This window comes from Acanthopagrus latus, chromosome 6 (genome assembly GCF_904848185.1).
Source record: "Acanthopagrus latus isolate v.2019 chromosome 6, fAcaLat1.1, whole genome shotgun sequence".
Lineage (NCBI taxonomy): Eukaryota > Metazoa > Chordata > Actinopteri > Spariformes > Sparidae > Acanthopagrus > Acanthopagrus latus.
The window spans coordinates 12,066,919-12,086,939 of NC_051044.1; the positions used below are offsets into that span (position 1 = coordinate 12,066,919).

Sequence of the window (20,021 nt, forward strand, 5' to 3'; positions counted from 1 at the left end):
GTTGTTTTTTTCATATAATCGTTTTTTTCTCTGTAAATTACTGGATAATTTCGAGGAGGCTTCTGAGAAGTTTGCACACGAACAAATCACAACTGGTAGAGAAATTCCATCTGTGACACGCAAACACTGTTTCCAAAACCAGAAAAGGTTGGGAACTGTTTTATATCCAAATATTCACCATCACTCAAGTCAGACAGAGATACAGATTAAAGACGGAACCTTGTGACCTTATGATTTACACTGAAATAAAAAAAAAAAAGTGGTCTATAAAACTCACTTTGGTGACTTGAGGTCTCTGTGGATGATCTTGTGGAGGTGAAGGTAGTTCATGCCTCCAGCGATGCCCATGGCCCAGTCCATGAGCAGGGATGGCTGGATCTGCCTGCCTGCCCTAAGCACCTCATACAGCTGTCCCTGGGCACAGTACTCCATGATGATGCAGTAACATGGAGCCTGGGTACAAATACCCCTGATAGAGCGAATAGAGAAGTACGTACAGCATGTTAACACAGAACACGTGATGAGTGGTTACGACCTCTAATAATCCATCCAGCTGATCGTGTCTACTAACTTGAACGTGATGATGTTGGGGTGTTTGAGCTTGCGCAGGTGCTTGATGTCCGTCTCTTTGATGTTTCGCACTTTCTTCACGGCGACTTCTTGTCCATGCAGTTTGCCCAGAAAGACGGCACCCTGGGCTCCGCTGCCCACCCACTGCAGGTCAGATATCTCCTCAAACGGGACCTCCCACGCCTCTGAGAATGGGGGGGGGAAAAATGGAGAGAAAGTAGTTGATGAGTAACATGTCAATTACAGATGTAGAACAGAGGAATCATTTTAACCTTCACTGATTACAGGCTGTGATACACAGTTAGATGAGGAAACTAAGCTGCAAACTCATATTCTTCAGTGCAACTCATGTTTCATAACATTGTTATTAAAGGCTGCATCTTTGATGGGTAATAGAAATATTATCTATTTATTCATACTTTTACTTCCCCTTTTAAAAAAATGTTTTGGCCTTTTCATGGCTTTATTCAATAGGACGGCTTAGAGAGATGACTGGAAACAGGATGACAGAGAGTCTGCATGACATGCTACAAAATGAGCTCCCGGGGCACCTCCCTTTTTTTTTGATGTTGTGATGATTCATTTTGCTTTATTACACACACGTCATCCCCTGTCTGGATACATCAACGTCAGTCTCTTCATATTTGACCTCTTTTCCTGCCAAGAATTAGATTAGAAGATCGATACCACTATTGTGTCTGCCCAGTCAATATGAAGCTACAGCTGGCTGCTGGTGAGCGTAGATTAATATACAGATTGTAAACAGTGGAAACAGCGAGCCAAGCGCTCTCTTAAGGTGGCACAACCCACCTACCAGCACCTCGAAAATTCACCAACATACAGTGTACATGACATAATATAAGATAATTAACATGGTTTAGTCCTAATAAAGTTACCTATAGATCAAGTGACTTCACGTAACAGACCAGTACATAGCCCACTATAAAACACGAGGTGTCATTTTTACACTTTTTAGTGCGATTAACAATCTGGCTGAGGGGTTGGCTGCCAGATTTTGTTATCGTTAGACAGAGCTAGGCTAGCTGTTTCCCCCTGTTTCCAGTCTTTGTGCTAAGCTAAGCTAACTGGTTCCTCTAGCTTCATATTCACTCTACATATATGAGAGTGGTATTGATCTTTTAACTTTAAGTATTCATTTAATAGTTCAGGTTCATTTCATGCTTAGCTGTAAACCTATAGCTTATCAAAACACGACAAAAACAAACAAAACAAAACAAAACAAAACAACTAAAGCTAGCAGCAGGGGGTACACGGCCCCACATCAGGCATCGCTGTTTTGCAATAACAGATCTGTAACAGTAAAACCTGTTGTAAGCCCCGGCTCTTACAGTGAAACGCAGAGCCCCGGCTGATATCTTGTTCGGTAGTTGAACCTCACCTTAACCTAAGACTCGGGCTGTGCACTGTTGCTGGCAGACAGACAGGAAGCTCTAATCTCCTGTGGGTAATTCTCCCTCAGCCTCCTAAATCCTGCTTAGTGCCATTGTGGGGCTGACGCAAAACAGGGGTCCAACGCTCAGGAGAGGGTTGGAACCGGGGAGGGGATTTGAGAGCCTAATGTGGTAGCGGGGTAGTGACGGTGGTGCTGGCTCTGCTTGTGTAAAGAGAAAAAAGAGGGGAAGGGGGGGATTCCCCACGGGTCGCCAGGGGTCCATGTGGCCCGAGACAGACTGTTAATACAGAGAAAATATACGGCCTGCTCTGCTGCTGTTCTTAACCCAGAGAAAGGAAGATTCAGACACATTTATCATATTAATAAGAGTGATATAAATGATTAACGCTCTCCAGTGATAGATTGAGGGCTCTGTCTCCGATGGGCCCCCAAAGTAAAGACGTAAGGCCACATCTGACGCGCCAGAAATAACCCCAGGTCTGCTTTGTTTGATCTGAAAAATTGAGGAAATTTAGAACATCGCCCCGGCAGCCTGCAGTCCTTCACAATCAATAAAGGACAGCCGATGTGCCTGCTTTTCCATTGTGCCTTCCAATCAAAGCTTGAGAATGGAGCATTGTGATATGGCAGGCGGGCATTCAGCCGCAATACCCCTATTTATTTCACTTTCATAATATCCGTATTGCTCTCGTCGGCGTGTGTGACTCCCCCACGATGCTGCGCAGAGGAGGGGAGCAGCGAGGTGCAGATGGGATGGGAGTGATAACAGCCCAGGATTGAAAAGGAAAGGAAAGGAGACAATGAGAGACGGAGGGGAGGAGGGGAGCCGAAGGGGAGACGTGGAAGTCAAACGGGTGATAAAATAACAGGAGGCGGCAAAGACAAGAAGACGTATAAATCTGCCACCTTCAAGCCCGCCGTGTTTATACCATCAAGTTTCGTTTGTGACATCTTATCGGACTTTATGTGTCCGTGTCAAATGAAATATTAAGTGTTTCTATTTGTGGATGTGTTCGTGTGTTCTTACAATCATCTCTGGGCGCATGCTCACATACGTACGTGTGTGTGTGTGTGTGTGTGTGTGTGTGTCAGGTTTGCGTTAATAGAGATGAGAGGCACAGGGTCAGAGCGTGGCCATGCATAATTCATGAAGCAGATTTGGCAGAGGAGTCCCGGGGGAGCTCTGCGCTATTGTAGTGGCTGCAGACATAAACAACACAGCGTTACAGGGAGCTAGTTTCATCGGGGGGGTGGCAGTGGGAGGGAGGTGGGGTGAGCACAAGCAGGCGAGAGGATGGATGGGGGGGATATCAAGGGAAAATAAGCCCTTTGGAGCTTTGATGGAGTCTCTCTCACTGGCTACAGCTCACGTCAAGGCAAGTGTTTGTTTACAACATGGCCTTTGTGGGAGTCATTTTTCTGTTGATTTAATTAAACAGTTGGTAGAAGATAATTTCATTAGCATATCAAAGATTCAGGCTGGTATTAAATGGCTACGACCATTAAAGGCTACAGCCATTGCAAGCCAGTGTGTGTGGATGTGTTTTATGTGTTTTTAACTGTGATGGATTTGACTGAGAGACTTACCGTCTAGGTCGTGCTTGTGCTCTGTGGAGTAAGCTTTGCCGATCATAGTCCAGACAGGCCGCAGACACCCAAACAAGCCCTCCAGAAACCCTCCTCCCCCTCCTGTAGACTGGCACTGTAGCCTGGCGTCACCCGCCTGGCTCCTGACTGCGCTGCTGTCCAGCTCCTGCCCCTCTCCCTCTGTCCTTCCTGGGCTCCCATCATGCTCGTGGAGCTTCAGGACACTGTTGGCAAAGTGCTCCTGTTGTTCCTCGCCCGGTGTCTGGTTGTGCCCGGCAGTTTGCCCCTCTCCTCCTCCGCCCCCGGGCTCGACGGCGCCTCCGGTGTCTATGGACAGGACGTTGCGCAGCACACACTGGGTCGGGGTGAGGTCCATTTCTGGGGTGCATGGCGTTTCGGCATCCAGGCGGCGAAAGGACGGCGGGTCGGAGATGGGTGTGTTGAAGCCGGACAGTGAAGGAGAGGGGGCACGACTTTCATGAATGAGCGCCATGAGGGCCTGTGGTCATCAGAACAAGAAGAGAAGAGGAAGTCTGGACAAGATCAAACATAGAGAGAGGAAGAGAGAAAGAGAGGATGGAAAATGTTACAGATCAAATCAAAGTTAAATTGATCCCATGAATGAGAGCTGAATATTGAGTCTGTAGGAGATTATCACCTCTGGAGGATGAATATTTTCATAGTCACCTATGACAAGAACCTTTAACTGCTGTTAGTTATCATAAGTGTCAGAGCAGCTCTGTCGAGTGACTGTTCTGCACCCCCCGAAAAAAAGCTCAGATCTGGGCCAAACGCAATCAGATAAGAGGGCAAATCTCTTTAGCTGCGATCGGTATCACAGAAAAACACATTCAAAGCTTCTATTCTCCTCTGGCTCATGTCAATTTTTTGGTTTTGTTGCATCTCCCATAGAGAGCTTTTATATTAACAGTGTCTTTAAGGGTGAAGAGGTTGTATGGAGCAGGTGCCACTCAGTTGTCCTCCTGGATCCACAGACTTGTATTTGATAATCTACTCTTGTCAACATTTTCTCACTGTGATCTGAATATCTGTGATTTGGTTGGTTTTGTTCTGCACCATGAAACGTCTTTTGCAGGATCCCTCTCGTGTAGCTCTTCCTGAGGTTTGTTTCTCTGCTGAAAGGGTTTTCTTCTGTGGGGGAGTTTTTCCTTCCTGGAATTGCGGGTCTAAGGACAGAGGGTGTTGTGCACTGCACAGATTGTAAAAAAAAAAAAGCCCCCCGAGGCACTGTGATTTGTCATTCGTGGCTTTATAAATAAAACTGACTTGACTTAAAATAACTACACAACAACAGAATGAGTTAATCATCAGCATATAATAGTAATATCAGGAAGAAACAATGCATCTAATTCAAAACCTTCTGAATTTTTTTTTTTTTTTTCGCCTTTGTCACAACGTAGAATTGAGTATTTATTGCTTGCTGCACCACTGGTCCAGTTTTGGTTTTCTCACTCTGCATGTGCCGGGTACCATTAGCTTATGAGTCACACTGTCTGATCTCTGAACACATCAAATCAATATGTGAAACATGATTCAGGATGTGTGGATAAAGGACAAAAGCACAGCCTGTGTGGACCATAAATCTGAGGAAGCCTCACAGCAAAGAATATTAGACCCCCCCCCCCCGTCTTAGAATAACTTGACAACCTTCTGTAGCTGCTGCAGCATCACTGTGTCACTCTTGGAGAATATTAGGCTGCACACACACACACACACACACAGGACTGCACTCCTCTTGGTTTGCCATGTTCACGATTTACAAAACCAGAAAACCACGCTGTCACAGCTGGTTATTTACATCCTACTCGAGCATCTTTTTTTCGCCGGCGTATCAAAGTGGATGAGATCGAATAATGAGAGAATTCTGTCAGCCTCCTCGAAAGCTTGTCATTTCTCCAAGGACGGCGGCGTGTGTACACGCTCGGCGGAGAATGAAAATGTATTATTTCTCGTCGGAGCTCTTTTGAAGTGACTCACTCCTCCTCTGCTGCTGCCTCTGACAAGAAAGAAAAAAAAAAAACTAGGTGGCTCTGCAGAAATAACGATACGAATCAAAATCCTTAACAGCACGAACATCCTCCTGTGTTATCACAGTCAGAGTGAGAGGGGCTGAGAATGTCACATCCTGATCAGTGTGAAGGTCAATTTGTGTCAAATTGCTGAGCCCAAAATGCAATTAAGACACTTATTTTCATCCTCACTCTGAGTAATGTACCTGACATCTGATGCATGAGGGCCCACGGTGTCATGACACCACCACACACAGCAATCTATAAGTTGTAAGAGTGAATATCCCAAAACAAGGCAACACACAGCCTGGATGATCCATTCACCAGAACCTGAAGCATGAAGCTCAGAGAAAGAAAAAAAAAATCACCTTCATTATAAATACTGTGCTGCAGAGAGAGTGAGAGAGAAGCAGTGAGACACATCTGGTGTCTGAAAATCTGGAATAATTGCGCACATCATTCACATCCGACTGGTTCCCAGTCTCTGTCCGTTAATAGTGCCTGCACACTTTATTTATGTGGAGGTATCAGCTGCGGGAGCTGCGGGAGCTGCGGGAGGAGGCTACGCTCCGCTGCAGGCCAGTGCATTGTGGATTTATCGGAAGGGGGTTTCTTGTGCGCATCGTCGCCTCTCCTCCTGCGGCTGGAGGAGCGACACTGACAACACCTAAAATGACACTCTAAGACGTTTATGTGTGAACATCAAAAAGGGCCTGGTGCGTTCATTTAGGGGTGAGATTAGCTGTGACGCGTTCTCCTGAATGCCATTCAACGTGAAAGCGACGAATCCTACCTCAGTTCCGACACCTCGGGTCCATTTCTGGTGACTCCAAGAGCGTATTCCGCATCCAAGTTACTCTAAAAAAAAATATGACCGAATAATCCTCCCTTTCTGGGTTTTGTCGTTAAATCCCAGCATCCACGCTTCTTCCTCTTCCTCTTCCTCCTCCTCCTCCTCCTCTGCAGCGCATCCAACTGCCGCCCTGGATGACTGGAAGTCTGCCTATTCTCTCCTGCGTAAACAGTAAACACGGCTACAGCTCCGCTCCCCTCTGGTGTCGCTTGGTTTTTTTTTTGGTTTTTTTTTTCCTTGCTCCTACACCTCCTCCTTTTCCATTCTCCTCTGAGGACGCGATGTGCGCACACGCAGGAATTTATACGGCTGTCTCACCTATAGTAAACACGACCGAGGACGGGAGGAGAGGAGGAGAGGATGGGAAGATGGGAGGGGAGGGAGGCAGCGTTGCTCTCCTCCTATCAGAGAGGAGAAAGGCGCTGTGACGCGCGCAGTCCGGTGAGACACGGGACAACCGCAGGTAAACGGGTTTATGTGCGAGCGTGAGGAAGAGGAAGAGGAGGAGGAGGAGGAGGAGGAGGAGGAGGGGGTCAGCCGGTATGTGAGGTGATCAAAATGATGTCATCCCCGAAGCATGCAGCATTTGAGTGGACAGCGCCGTGTAAATCCCTCCAAACCCTGTTAATGCCCTCTGTATCCAGTCTAATTGGTGCATAATCTGTGAGCGCCACCCCCCCACCTCCACCCATCGTCTGCCACAGTGGGGACATGTGGGAAGGACGGCAGCCCTTTTTTTATTTTTTTTTTTATTATTATCTTCATCTCCAATCTCTACTGACCCATTTCTCTCAGAGAGCACAGAAGGAACCTAAATGGGACTTTCCCCAGGCGTGATTTGTTTCCCTCAGCGGCTTCAATTAACCTGAATGAAATCAAATATCACACCGATTTCTGCAACTTTCTACACAAATCTCTTCTCTGTGTGTTTGATGTAGGGCTGAGCATGACTGATATGGCTGTATAAGAGCTTAAATTATGATTATCATATCATATCATGATATGACATACGCTGAAGCTTTCCATTTTCAGTCATAAAACTAATGCACACAAGACACAAGAATGTCACATGAAGCAGATTCTGAATGCTGCGTCAAGTCCCAAAATAGACAAACAACAGATTTTCAGACCTTAATGTCTACAACAGTCACTAATAACAATAATTTGCAGTCTTTTCAAGGGTTTTACGATGAAGTTCAAGCACAGTTTTTGTTATTCTGCAGGTAACGTACACTTGATTATCATAGTGAGCCTTAAGCATGAACAACACAAAACAACTCACTTCCTAATCACTCAGCTTGCACACTTAAATCAGGGTAATCCTGCGTGATGAAAGGATGTCAGAGCATCTCTGCAGGGGAGATCATGAAATCAGTGTCAACACTGGAGAATCTTCCAAGAGTGGAACTATTTCACTGACACAGAGGCAGATATGAGTTTGTGGTGCAGCTGGAGATCCCGTGTCTGAGCTGTGTATTTACCGACGGTCTAACTGGTTGGCGCTACGTGACCCTTTTTGAGTGCTAAATCCAAATCCAGCCCTTATCTCCCAGATTAAACTCGTGTTGGGTTTAAGCCCTATAACGATGACCTCATCGTTCTGCTTGTAGACGGTGGGGAAACCCCAACTAGTGCGCAAACCGATCATGTGAGACTGAGAAACCTGCAGAGCACACAAGAATTTAAAGCCTCCCCCTCGTCTTCCCCTCTCTGCAGGGCTTTATGAAATTCTGATGAAAGTGAGATCATTGCACCATCTTCAAGTGATACCTCCAGTGAAATTACAGTTAGAAAGTTGTTTACCTCTGTTTCATTTCTTATGAGTTATTCTCCACCTTCTGCTTCCACATGAAGCCTCGCCAAATGAAGATAAGATTTATTTTCTTTCCGAGTACTTTGCATTGTGTGTCTCTCTGCCTCTCTTTTTATAACATTCTCACTCCCACGAAGAGGAAAGCAAAATAATAATGGACCTGTCTTATGCAAGTCATTAAATGTTTAACTGTCTTTTCTGCAACTTATTCGAACACTGTCAGAGCATTGTTGCATCTCTAAAATGATTTTTGACGGCTCACTTGAATGCTTAATTTTCTTTCATAATCGAATGGAAAAGTATTTTTCAAGTTAGCTAATTAATTCTCGAGGAGCCCTAGCCAAAAAATGGTTTATGAATGTTTAATCTGGATTTTAATATCACATGAAATAGAAATAGCCAGCAAAACCAGCGACTTTAATCATTCTTGCCATCCACATCTGTAATTCCTCCTCCCCGCTCTGTCTCAAGGCGGTCTGAATGGAGCAGAACATCCTCTGTTCTATTTCTATCTTTTTCTTAAAACTTTCCTCATGATTTATTTATCGGTGCCTGTATGTTGCAGTACGGCTCCTCGTCGGGGATGTTCAGTCCTCCGAGGGTCCGTGGTGCTGCCTCTGAAGTCCACCAACACAGCTTGTGCTTCTGTTGTGGTTACTCCAGCAGAAACAGGCACAGAATGAACGCCGCAGGGTATTGCTCCTTATCAGATAAAAACTTCAAATCTCCAAAGCGACAGCTTTTTTAGAAAATGTTTCCACTGATTTTTTTTAAGACTGCGCAGTGGATTCAAAATGAGCTACATGTGTTCTCCTGTGGGCAGCAGCGATGCTTTAAAGGTATACTGCGGTATGAAAATTGGTGATTATCATACAGTTTATATTTCCTTATCTATGGTATGAAGTATACAGTATGAGTGTTATTAAAAAAAGTAATATTTTAAGCTCCATGTCTGTCAGTTCGCACTTTTCGAACGGGTTTGTTAAACTTTAAAACCCTGTTTTTCATTCTATCAGGGATCACTGTAACCAATAATATCAATAATGACATGCATAATCTTTCAACCCTTGCACTTTAAAGCAACATCTTTAATTGATAGTTATATGCCATAACAATCAATTATCAGTTAATTATTAATACTATAAGAAATATAGAAAAGTTTAATGTTTTTCCATTAGAAAACTGTTTTAACCACTGACTGATCTCTGTTTGATGTAAAGGACCAGATGAAGTAAAACACCAAGTTACTTGAATAATAAACTAAATAGCACAATGTGATGACATCATTGTGATTGAAGAGCTCCCATCTGCTGCTACTTAACACCTGACACAACCCATATGAAAGCAACTAAATAACTAAAATGCCAGGTATCAGTTTGTATAGAATGTCTTTTTGTATTTTTTTAATTACAAATTACTTGTGGTTTCAATTAAAGATGTATTCTCATGCAAGTATTAAGGTTTTCATTTTGAAATATCTGATGAGCAAATACTTGTAATCTGTAACAGGATACTTTTTGTCGTATTTGTGCCCAATTCTGATGGTCAGTTGATGCATTTTTAATGCTGTGTTCAAGCAAAGGTCACTTTGTAATTCAACATTCAACACACTTAAAAAAAGCGTGCACAATTACAAGTGCAAAGCCGTAACCTGGCTGCTCAGCACTCCACCACCGTCTGATGTAAAATGCTGCATTGTTTGGAAACATGCCTCATAATCTGTAGGAGGGAATTAACAGGAGCCTGCAGTGAAGGATGTCAGGAGGAATGTGTGTGTGTGTGTGTGTGTGTGTGTGTATACATGAGAGCACAGTATGCTGTGAACGGACTGGTGCCAAGCAGTTACAGATTGTCCGAGTCCGGTTAAGGGGGAAGGGTAGATTAGAGGTGTGTGTGTGTGTGTGTGTGTGTGTGTGCGTGTGCGCGTGTGTGCGCGTGTGTGTGTAGGGACAGAGGGGGAGGGCAGTTCCTGGCTCTTTGGAGAGCCTATTTCTGGATCTTCATCGAGAGCCCCTTGTGTTACTCATTGTCACTTTCCCTCACACACAGCTGAATAGGTGGCCAATCATCAAATCCACTCAACTCTGCTCCTAACGGGAACGTGAACAAAGAAAGCAAAAGATAATTGGCACTCTGCGACAACATAATATTGACTGAAAGCCAGCCGCAGCAGAATCATTGTTTTAGATGTTCGGATGAAAGAACACAGGTAAGTGTGTGTTTGTGTGTGTGTGTGTGTACTTCTGTATGTCTGTGTCAACAACCACAATAGAGACATCCCTTCCTGTCTGTCGGGGGGGAGCTGATACTGGACTGTGTTGTCATCAATCAGGTTGCCACGACTACTCCATTTTGCCCGCTGATGGGATTCATTAAGATTGGCGCCAACCGGCATTGGTGGGTGTGTGAGGAGGGTTGGCGGGTGGGGGATTCTCCATTTCAACAAGATGATCTCACCTCCTGTCTGCAGCTCAGGAAGAAGACTTTTCATTCATAAACTTCGTCCATTCACACGCACACACACACACACGCGTGCGTGTGTTCAGGCGCATGCACACACAGACACGACCTACGTATCTCCCGACGGGACGATGAGGAAACGGTTCGGCCAATGAGGCAATGTTCAGGTGATATCACTGCCGGACGCCAAGGTTCCTCTTTCCATTTAAAAACTCTATAAAAGATGAGTGTTTGATGCCTCCCGTCACTTGACCTTGCTTGCATTACAGCACCACGCACTCAAGAGCGGAAAGAAGACGTCATGATAGAATACTGACCGAAAACAAAAAAAGGTAAACAATTTAGCGCTGCTGTAGTCGTCCACTGTATGTGCACGTTTTCAGTTACCACTAACTGATGTTGCCAAGATTTACCTATTTCCACACCCACAAAACACGGAACAATATTAGCATCTAGGGATGCTCGATAATATCATCACTAGGGAGGGGGCAATTTAAGATTATGTTGCGTCAAAACTGCTCAGGCCAAGTTGATCACGGTGACTTCCTATGATAATAATCATGAATATCCTGATGTGAGTGACTTCAAAAAGCTGTCTGGCTTCATAACATGCAGTCGTACATTGATTTCCTGATTAGGAGTCTGCATCTTTCCAGTCAATACAAAATCCTAAGCCTGTCACTGAAACTAAAGCTTCGGTTTGTCTATTGTATCACCAAAAAAAGACAGAAATGCTGTGGATTAAAAACTCAAGAGGACATGACGTGTCCATGTGGATTCAGCTCCAGTCCCCACTTAGATTAATTTTTATGATATGTACACTTTAAAAGGTATAGATCCTATCTTTGATGTGTTTCTTACCATGTAACGTAGAGTGAATCTGTATGTTTTCGTTGCAATTTTAATCTATACATTACATTTTCATATCTTCCCATTATTGGTTTTGGTCAATAAAGGCTTTAGAATAAAATTATGGGCACCGGCCCATGTTGAACACTTATATGACAGGCTGATAGGATGATGCTTTAATAATACACACAAAGCAAACAATTACTGTTGGCCTTGTAGGTTTCATATCTTTGTTTGGACATTTTGAAAAGCATAGCATGTCTGCATCTGCCAGCAGGCTATCACCATAAGAGTAGCCATTTAATTTCACTGCAGGAGAGACTTGAAATTCTCTGCAATTATGTTGTAAAGAATCTGTGCGTATTTGTCTCGGCTCCAGAAATCTACCAAAATGAGTAGGAGTTGGAGTAAATGCTCCACTGCAGGCTGGGCAGCAGGTTTTAGAGGTTTTTTTTTTTTTTTTTGGCTTCTTGGGGCTGAAAATGACACTGTTGAAAGTGTTGAGAATGAATGATATGAGTAAATTTGGACCAAAAAAACAAAACAACGAGCTGAAAGTCATTAGACCAGTCTACAGAGAGCTTCTGTTACAAGCAAAACTGTTTCACATGGAAGTAATCAAGGATCCATTGATCATTAAAGGTGCACTCTGTGGTTTTAGGGCGGACATTTTAATCAGAATAGAAGAATCTTCATTAATTGTTTTTTATGCCTAAACAATCTAAATTTTAAAAACATCTCTTCGTTTTTATGACTGAATAAACTGAATAAACAAACTGACCTTATAGAACAACACAATTTCATACTGTTTTCATTTGTTTATATGTGACGGACCCTGCCACCTTTCTAGCTTCAAGCAGTGTTCTTGGGACCTTATTTTCCTCTGAGAACAGCTAGTTTATTAAGGTATGGAAATATTTCTGCATTTGTTTTGTTACCTCATTAATGTTGTAAATCTAAAAATTCAAGTCGAGTTTGAATTCAATCTCTGAATCGACATAGTACCTTTAAATATTGACCCGTGCCACTTTAAACTTTTTTGACCACTCTCTCACTGACAAGACACGTCTGAGACAACTGAAGAACCATATTGACTCATTCCAGCGTGCTCTAAAATATGCAAATCCGACATTTAGATCAAGCGGCGCTTTGATCTTCCAGCGAGATTAGAGATGCGTCTGATTTTCCCTTTGAAACCTCCGAGAGGCGAGAAGCCGGCCGGGCAGCCTGCTGTGGAGAGCCTCTGGCGGCGCTGCAGTCAGGAGAGGGTTAATAACAATAAAGGGGAGGTTGGAGAAGCCTTCCTGAAAGTCACATGGTCTGTGCCGGGAAAGGGGAGGAGAGGAGGGAGGAGAGGAGGGGGGGGGGGCGGAGTATGGAGCGTGTTGCCGTAGAAACAGGATCCTCAGTTGGCCAGTGTGAAGTCAGAGGCGTAATATTAGGCGGTGACTGCAGTGAGATGCTGCTGGTGGTGGTGTGAGGTGGGCGGGTGGATGGGTGGGGAGGGAGGTGGGTGACTCACACTGGAGGATGCACTCTGCATTCTAATGGATGGCCACACATGTACACGTACACACACACACACACACACACACACTCACATACAGTACTCTCTCTCTCTGTCTCTCTGTCTCTCTCTCTATCTCTCTCTCACTCACACGCTACACCTTCATTGGCTGCCTCGAATAATCAATCCAGTGTCCCCTTTATTTTTAAAAATCTCTCTCCACTTTATCCCCGGCATGTTTCAGCAGTATCCTCCACCACTCTGCTCCGCAACATATAATTAATTCATTATGTCGATGTACATCCATTAGTCTACGTCTTGGTGGCTTCACTTGCATGCCACGATAAGGGGGCATCTATTAGAGGGGAAACCGAATGCTTAGACAGGCTAGTAAACTATAGCCGTGTAATTGGTGACGGTATAATTGCACAGCACACGTAGCAATTAAAGCGATAATATGTGTAAACCATGCTCAAGATTATCATTGGATTAACTACACTTCCCAAATGCCCCTGAGTGTGGAGGCTCACCAGCTGTTACAGGGGAAGTGTTGGTAATTACACGGACGATTTTTTGGGGGGTTCTTGTTTTGAGGGTCTTTTCTTTTGGCTGCAGGGGAGTCAGTTTGTATCTCATTAGATCTGTTCATGTAAATGGGCTCCTTCTCTCAGGATGCAGGATGAGAGAAGCATAAGCATCAAACCTAAATAGGTGTTTTCTCAGAAATGCAAATCAAAAAAATATGAGGTTTGTGAGGCCTCAGGGTGGACCAAGGAGGTTTCAGTACAAACAGCCAACGTGCTCCAGGGCGAGAATCAGACAACAAAAATGTTTAAAATCACTAATTATGTTTATAGACTCTTAATTCAGTCAGTGTGTACATCTAGTGTTTTCATCTAGCACTAATAGAGCAAGTAGAAGTAGCCACAATGACAGTGGTGAAGTAACAGAGACTGGAATAAATGTATTCATTTTATGGTCATACATTATTGATGTCATAATGTAGACTAAAGGTCATTTGGAAGCGTGTAGATTTACACCATGCTGTGCCAATATAAGTAGCTCCAAACTCTAGGGGGCAACATAACCGCTAACCTCTGATGGCTTCGCTTTTTTTGCTGAAGCTATCTTTAGTTGTAGCGATCATGGACGCATAATGAGACCTGAATGCAACCTGGATACATTCATTCCTATGAAAGCTGCTCAGTGGGGCTTGAAGCCCACAAGGCTCAACCTCCCAGGTATGAAAATACCTGGATCATCCTTGTGCGTCACACAAAGCGCACTACAGACTTAGACCAACTGAGCTGGCTGCCTTCTGGCTTAATGCCCAGCTAACTTGAATGGGATCTGACTCAGTGGTTCATATTCTGATAGTGAAACAAGTCATTTCGCAGGGGTTGTGATGCTCAAAAAAATTGATATGCCTTTTTACAGCCGCATCTTTCACAATGTAAACAATGTGTTAAAAACAAACTATGTGAAAACTGGCTCCAAAGCCTGGCACTCTTCTTGGGACTTGGCGACTAGCTTACGTAGCAAGTAGCCCAGTTAGCCATGGAGCTAAGCAACCCTTTTAGCTGACAGGAATCTGCTTACATCACAAGAAAGAAAAGCTTTGGTGAGTTTTGTTTCATTTATGTAGAGTTTTAATGAAGTATGTTTTAGGATGAGTTAACAAGGCAATTAAGCTCGTCTTCGTTTGGTAAAACATCAAAACTTGAATTCAGACAGTGGGTACAGAAGTACAGAAAATGTGTACAAATATTTCCTTTCTTGAAACCTTTTGCAGTACAAAGTAGTGATTGGAGACAGCATGAGCCGGAGCTAGCTGGTTAGCATGCTAATTTCAGTAGATATTTCTGCTACACAGCACATAGACGTCAACACTGTTGTTTCATTGTACTCTGATTATGATGTTAGACTTTTTTAATGTTTTAAACAAAAATTCTGGCCACATCTTACAAATTGCCCCTTTAACATTAACAACAACAGTGACAACAACAAGAATAATAATGAGATCAAATTTCTCTGATGTGTCAACAATAACATAATCAAGATCAAATAAATCCACAGTTTTAGAAGCTTGAACATTATTTATGTATTATATCGTATATACAAAGTTTACAAGGCACCCTTAAAATTAAGAGTTTGATACCATTCACCACCATAGTGAAATTAAAACCATCTAATTATCACCTGTTTTGTTTTATTGCATTTTTGGATCTCTTATGAATTTTAATTATATACTTATTTTAATTTTGTATCTTTTGATAATTTGTATCTTTAATATGATTTTAAACTGTTACTCAACGTCATTATAAATGAGAGCCTGCCCCCCATGATCTTTGAGTTAAAACAAAGGTTAATAATCCACAGCCAAGACAACATACTGATCAAAGCAGCCACTGCAGTGTTATAACACAGGGGACTGTGACGTACCCTCGCCCTATAGCAAATCATTGACTTTTTGATTGAACGCTGCTTTGCGCTTCCTTTTAAGGCAACCCAGGGCAGGTTCATTTCCCATCATCGGTGCGTGTAAAACTGGAAGCAGCAGGGGAAAAAAAATCACAGGCAGCAGTGTGACGTTTTCTCGGTCGCCACCCATAACTGTAATCTCATGGTTCGGGGCGAGCCAATGGTGGACAGGCTGGCCGTGTGATACAGGGCTGGATGGTCAGCAGAGCAGGAGGCTGGCAGATGAACATTACCTTCAGGCTTGTTTATTTCATTTTGACTGTGACCGTGACTCATTGGATTTTTGGGAAAAAGGGGGCAGCTAGAGTACTACTCAAGGCAAAAACAAAGACACTGAATATTTTGGGATTCTTTTTGCTTCAGATCTTAATTGTCAGTTGTGTTGTACTTCTTATGGCTCCTCATTGGCCTCTGTGTGGAAGAAGTTAAACCTCAAAGAATGACATTCCCTCCCAAGATTATTACATTTGAGGGATTTCTTCCTAGAGACATAGACACGAGCGGCCAAAAAACCTAGTTGATAGTGTCAGTCAAGCATTATTGGTAAATTAGGTTCTTTCTTAAACATTCCTCCTTTTGTTTAAATAATTCATACTTCACCTCCTTCCTGCCTCTGCTTTATTATGACTCCATTGTGTGTTTTGCTTGTCCTTGTCACACACTCATGGCCCTGAGCCAACAAATCTGAACCTTTCTTCTTCTGTCTTCACACGTGTTTGTTCTATTAGGCAGCTGAAATATTCTGTCAACACTTATAACTTGTTAAAGACAAGATGATCCGTCCCCAATTTGGCTAATGCATGCAGAATATTAAGAGGGAGAGGCATTGTTTCCTAAATTTGCATTCTGGAGGAATACCAGTCGCCAATTATACAGAATTATGATAATTACCCACTTGACTGGATCACATATTACCTGTGTTAAGAGTCATTGATTCAGATGAAGTGAGAAAGGCCAATTATCACGTGTTACCAAACTGTTATGGAGGCAATGACACATTTAGAATGAGATGATATAAATGACACCTGAAAAAGACTCATAAACAACAGCGGCCAACAAAAGAGAAACAGCCATTGTGCAGCATCACCAGTCGGCTGTGTCAGTGCTGTCGCTGTCCATGGTGCTGATGAGGAGCTCTGAGCACCGAAGGCAACAGAAAGAACAGAAAGTACCAAATGCATCTACTCATTTAAACTGTGACTATGAATGGGATTAAGATGTGAGCATTGGAACAAACGATCAGACTTGAGCTATTTTTAAAAAAATATGTTTTTAGTTCTTACCATCGAATTATTCTAAAACATATATATATATATATATAAACTGTATTTTATATTTATATTGAACTTAAAGGGGCATTATGTAGTTTTGGACAAGAAATTCAAACTCAGAATTTTTATATTTACAATATTAATGAGGTGATGATACAATACAATACAACATCTTTGCTACAACTGAATAAACGAGCTATTCTGAGAGGGCAATAAGGTCCTCAGATCATTGTTTGAAGCTAGGAAGTTGGCAGGGTCCGCCACATATACACAAAGTAAAACAGTATGAAATTGTGTCCTTTAAGATCAGTTTGTCAGTAATAGCAATGACAAAAGTGTGTTTATATACCTTGTTGGGCATGAAAATGACAATGACAATCTTTCTCTTTTGATTAAATTGTCTTCCTACAAAACGATATGGTGCACCTCTAACGTGATTATCATATGTAAGAAATTTTGTGTAAATTAAAAAAAACAACAACTTCTAAAATCATCAACATAAGGTGAATAAAAAGCAGTTTTGACATTATGATGTCGAAATATTGAGATCCACCGATATTTGCTGAATTTAGCATGCTAACCAGCTAGCCCCAGTCCAAAGCTCCCGTGCTAACGGTGTGAAAAACAAACGCTCCCTGGTCCCAATCCAGACCGCTAGCTGCACAGCTAACCGAGCTATCTAGCTAACGGCAGGTACAGTTAGCAGTTACTCTGGTGATATACTGCTCCCTAATCTTTTTGAGTATGGAATTGACAAGTGGCCAGTTCTCCCATATGCAATAAAACTGCCTCATCTTGAGTTATTTCGTGGTTTAAACACTGATTCTATCAATGCTGTCTGTCCTTATCAGCAAGTAAAAGTAAAACTGAAACGTATCTCTCCCTTTTTGACACAATGCTTAAAGTTTGCAGGACACTGTGGCCCCTCACACTCCAACCCCCCCCCCCCAAAAAAACAAAACAAATCTTTTAAACCACATGGTAGTGCTGATTTGTTTTTGTGTTTATTTTATTACAACATGTAGGTGGACCATGGCCATCTTTGTCAAGAGAAACCCTACACCCTGCCCTCTCTGGAAAATGGGAGTCCCCCCCCCCCACACACACACTTAAATCAATGTTTATCGATTTCATTAGGCTGAAATAAAGAGCTGTCAACGTGCGATGTTGAGATAGTGATAGGCGACCAACACGACGAACACCAGCCCGGCGGAATGATTTGACCTACAGCGCCGCCTGGCTGTGGTGCACATAACCAACATGGCAGCAAAACAATTCTACTTGATTACAGATTAAAATCTTGTGTTCCTCAAACACTCTTTGTCCCGAACGAAGGGAATTGCATTTGATTACACCCAATGAATATACATGTGTGCACATTACCAGGTGAGTGTATCCACACTGAACGGGACGGATGATTGATGCTTTACAAGAAAAACTGATTCTAGCAGGAAATTAAAGAAAACCCTACCTTTTTTCAGGCTCGGTGTTGCTGAATGCGTTTACACGCTGGGCTGTTTGGTTTCCAGCTGATGTGTCCGCTGGTAACTGAGGGAAGAACAGATTTCCACACGAGAAAAAAACCCGAAAGACGTGACGGTACCTCCGCTCAGCCTCACTACTCCGTGCAGGGGTCCCATCTGGCTAATTACCTTGTCAATAAATCTTGAAGGTGATCCCGCGAGAACGGGAGTTGCGGGTGAGATCTGAGGCTGACTCTCCTTAATGATCCCACACAATTCCAGTGTGTTATTTATATTCGCTTATATTTGCCCGCAGACTTCCTATGATCTATATGTTCAGTAAAGAGAGATGATACAAGGTGAACGTTGCTGTGGTTAAAGAGACAAATCTCCAAAGGTCTTCTATAATCAAACCACTGTCATTAAACACACACATTTTACTATCACTTAAAACTAAAGAACAGCAATCATATTACTCAATCCATTGCAAAATATCAGCACCCCCATTTTGTCCTTCTTATTATCATTTATTTTTGTTTCTTTTGTTTTGAAAGTCCAATTGGGGCCAGACAGAAACAATATGTGTGTGTATGTGACCTTGACCATTGACCTGGAGCAGATGCAAGCTGGGGCCTTGATTTGCCCAGTTGCTGCCAATAATAAATTCCATTGTATTCTGCTCTATTTTCTATTTCTCCTTTTTAACCTTAACTCTAAACATCATTTTCTAAAATCATAATTATGTATATAAAAGGATTATAAATATTGATGTATTAATGTGAAAGCATCAGCAATGTTTTAGCTCTTTTAAGAAGCACTATATAGATTCAGAATTTCAGATCTCAGAATGTTAATATTTACAGTATTAATGAGGTAATAATACAAACTCAGAAATATTTATTTTTTCCATTACTGAATAAACAAGCTGTTCTCAAATGAAAATAAGGTCCCCCGAAACTAGAGAGGTGGCAGGGTCCGCCTGATATGAAGACAGGTTATAAACAATTTAAACAGTTTTTAATGGTGTTGTCCTAAGAACAGTTGTTTTCATTTAGTTTATTCAGTCATGAAACAAAGGGAGTTTGTTTATTTAGTCTGTAATTTTTACTCCCCTGGTCCCCCAGCGGCAGCTAGAGTTAATGATTACTTGGGTGTTTGTTTATTCAGTTTATTCAGTCATTTCTATTTAGTTTTTTTAGGCATACAAAAACATTACATTTTTTTATTTTTTATTTTTATTTTATTTGTATCAGATATGTCAATTAAATTTGTACACCATGATTTTCTTGCTCTGTTCTGTTCTGTATGTGGGCCAATTATTGCACATCTGTCCATCTTGGGAGAGCGATATCTCATATGTGGCTCCTCCTGAGGTTTCTTCCATCTTTTTTTGCCCCTTTTAAAGGTTTCTCTCTCTCTCTCTCTCTCTCTCTCTCTCTCTCTTTCTCTCTCTCTCTCTCTCTCCAATCCATTCTCAGCACAACAAAACATCAACAATGATGTCGCTCACTGTACTGATTGTAAATCCACCGAGGCAATGTGATTATGATTTTGGGCTATATACATAAAATCACTAAAGTAAGGTACAAGTGAGTAAATGTACTTTATAATAACCACCACTGATATACTGTTGAAATATAATCTAACAGCCTTTGCGCTGTCTTCAGCGCCCTCTGCTGTCACATAATTGCAGTTATTATATAAAATGGATTTTGATCCCGAA

The 20,021-nt window shown here is 42.5% G+C and overlaps 1 protein-coding gene across 2 annotated transcripts in view; it reads right to left on the reverse strand.

Annotated features, from left to right (window-relative positions):
- Window positions 1-18,445, reverse strand: part of LOC119021789 (mitogen-activated protein kinase kinase kinase 12-like) — a 30,518-nt gene extending 12,073 nt beyond the window's left edge. Inside the window, exons 1-4 of one of the 2 annotated variants that reach the window (XM_037102288.1) lie at window positions 18,307-18,445; window positions 3,572-4,104; window positions 572-755; window positions 278-469 (exon numbers count right to left, since the gene is read on the reverse strand). In XM_037102288.1, the coding sequence (XP_036958183.1) occupies window positions 278-469; window positions 572-755; window positions 3,572-4,064 (869 nt within the window). In that variant the 5' untranslated portion in view covers window positions 4,065-4,104; window positions 18,307-18,445. Of the gene's footprint in view, window positions 1-277; window positions 470-571; window positions 756-3,571; window positions 4,105-6,394; window positions 6,786-18,306 lie in introns of those variants that run through there. The other variant, XM_037102289.1, reaches the window with a different exon arrangement.
- Window positions 18,446-20,021: the final 1,576 nt, after the last annotated feature.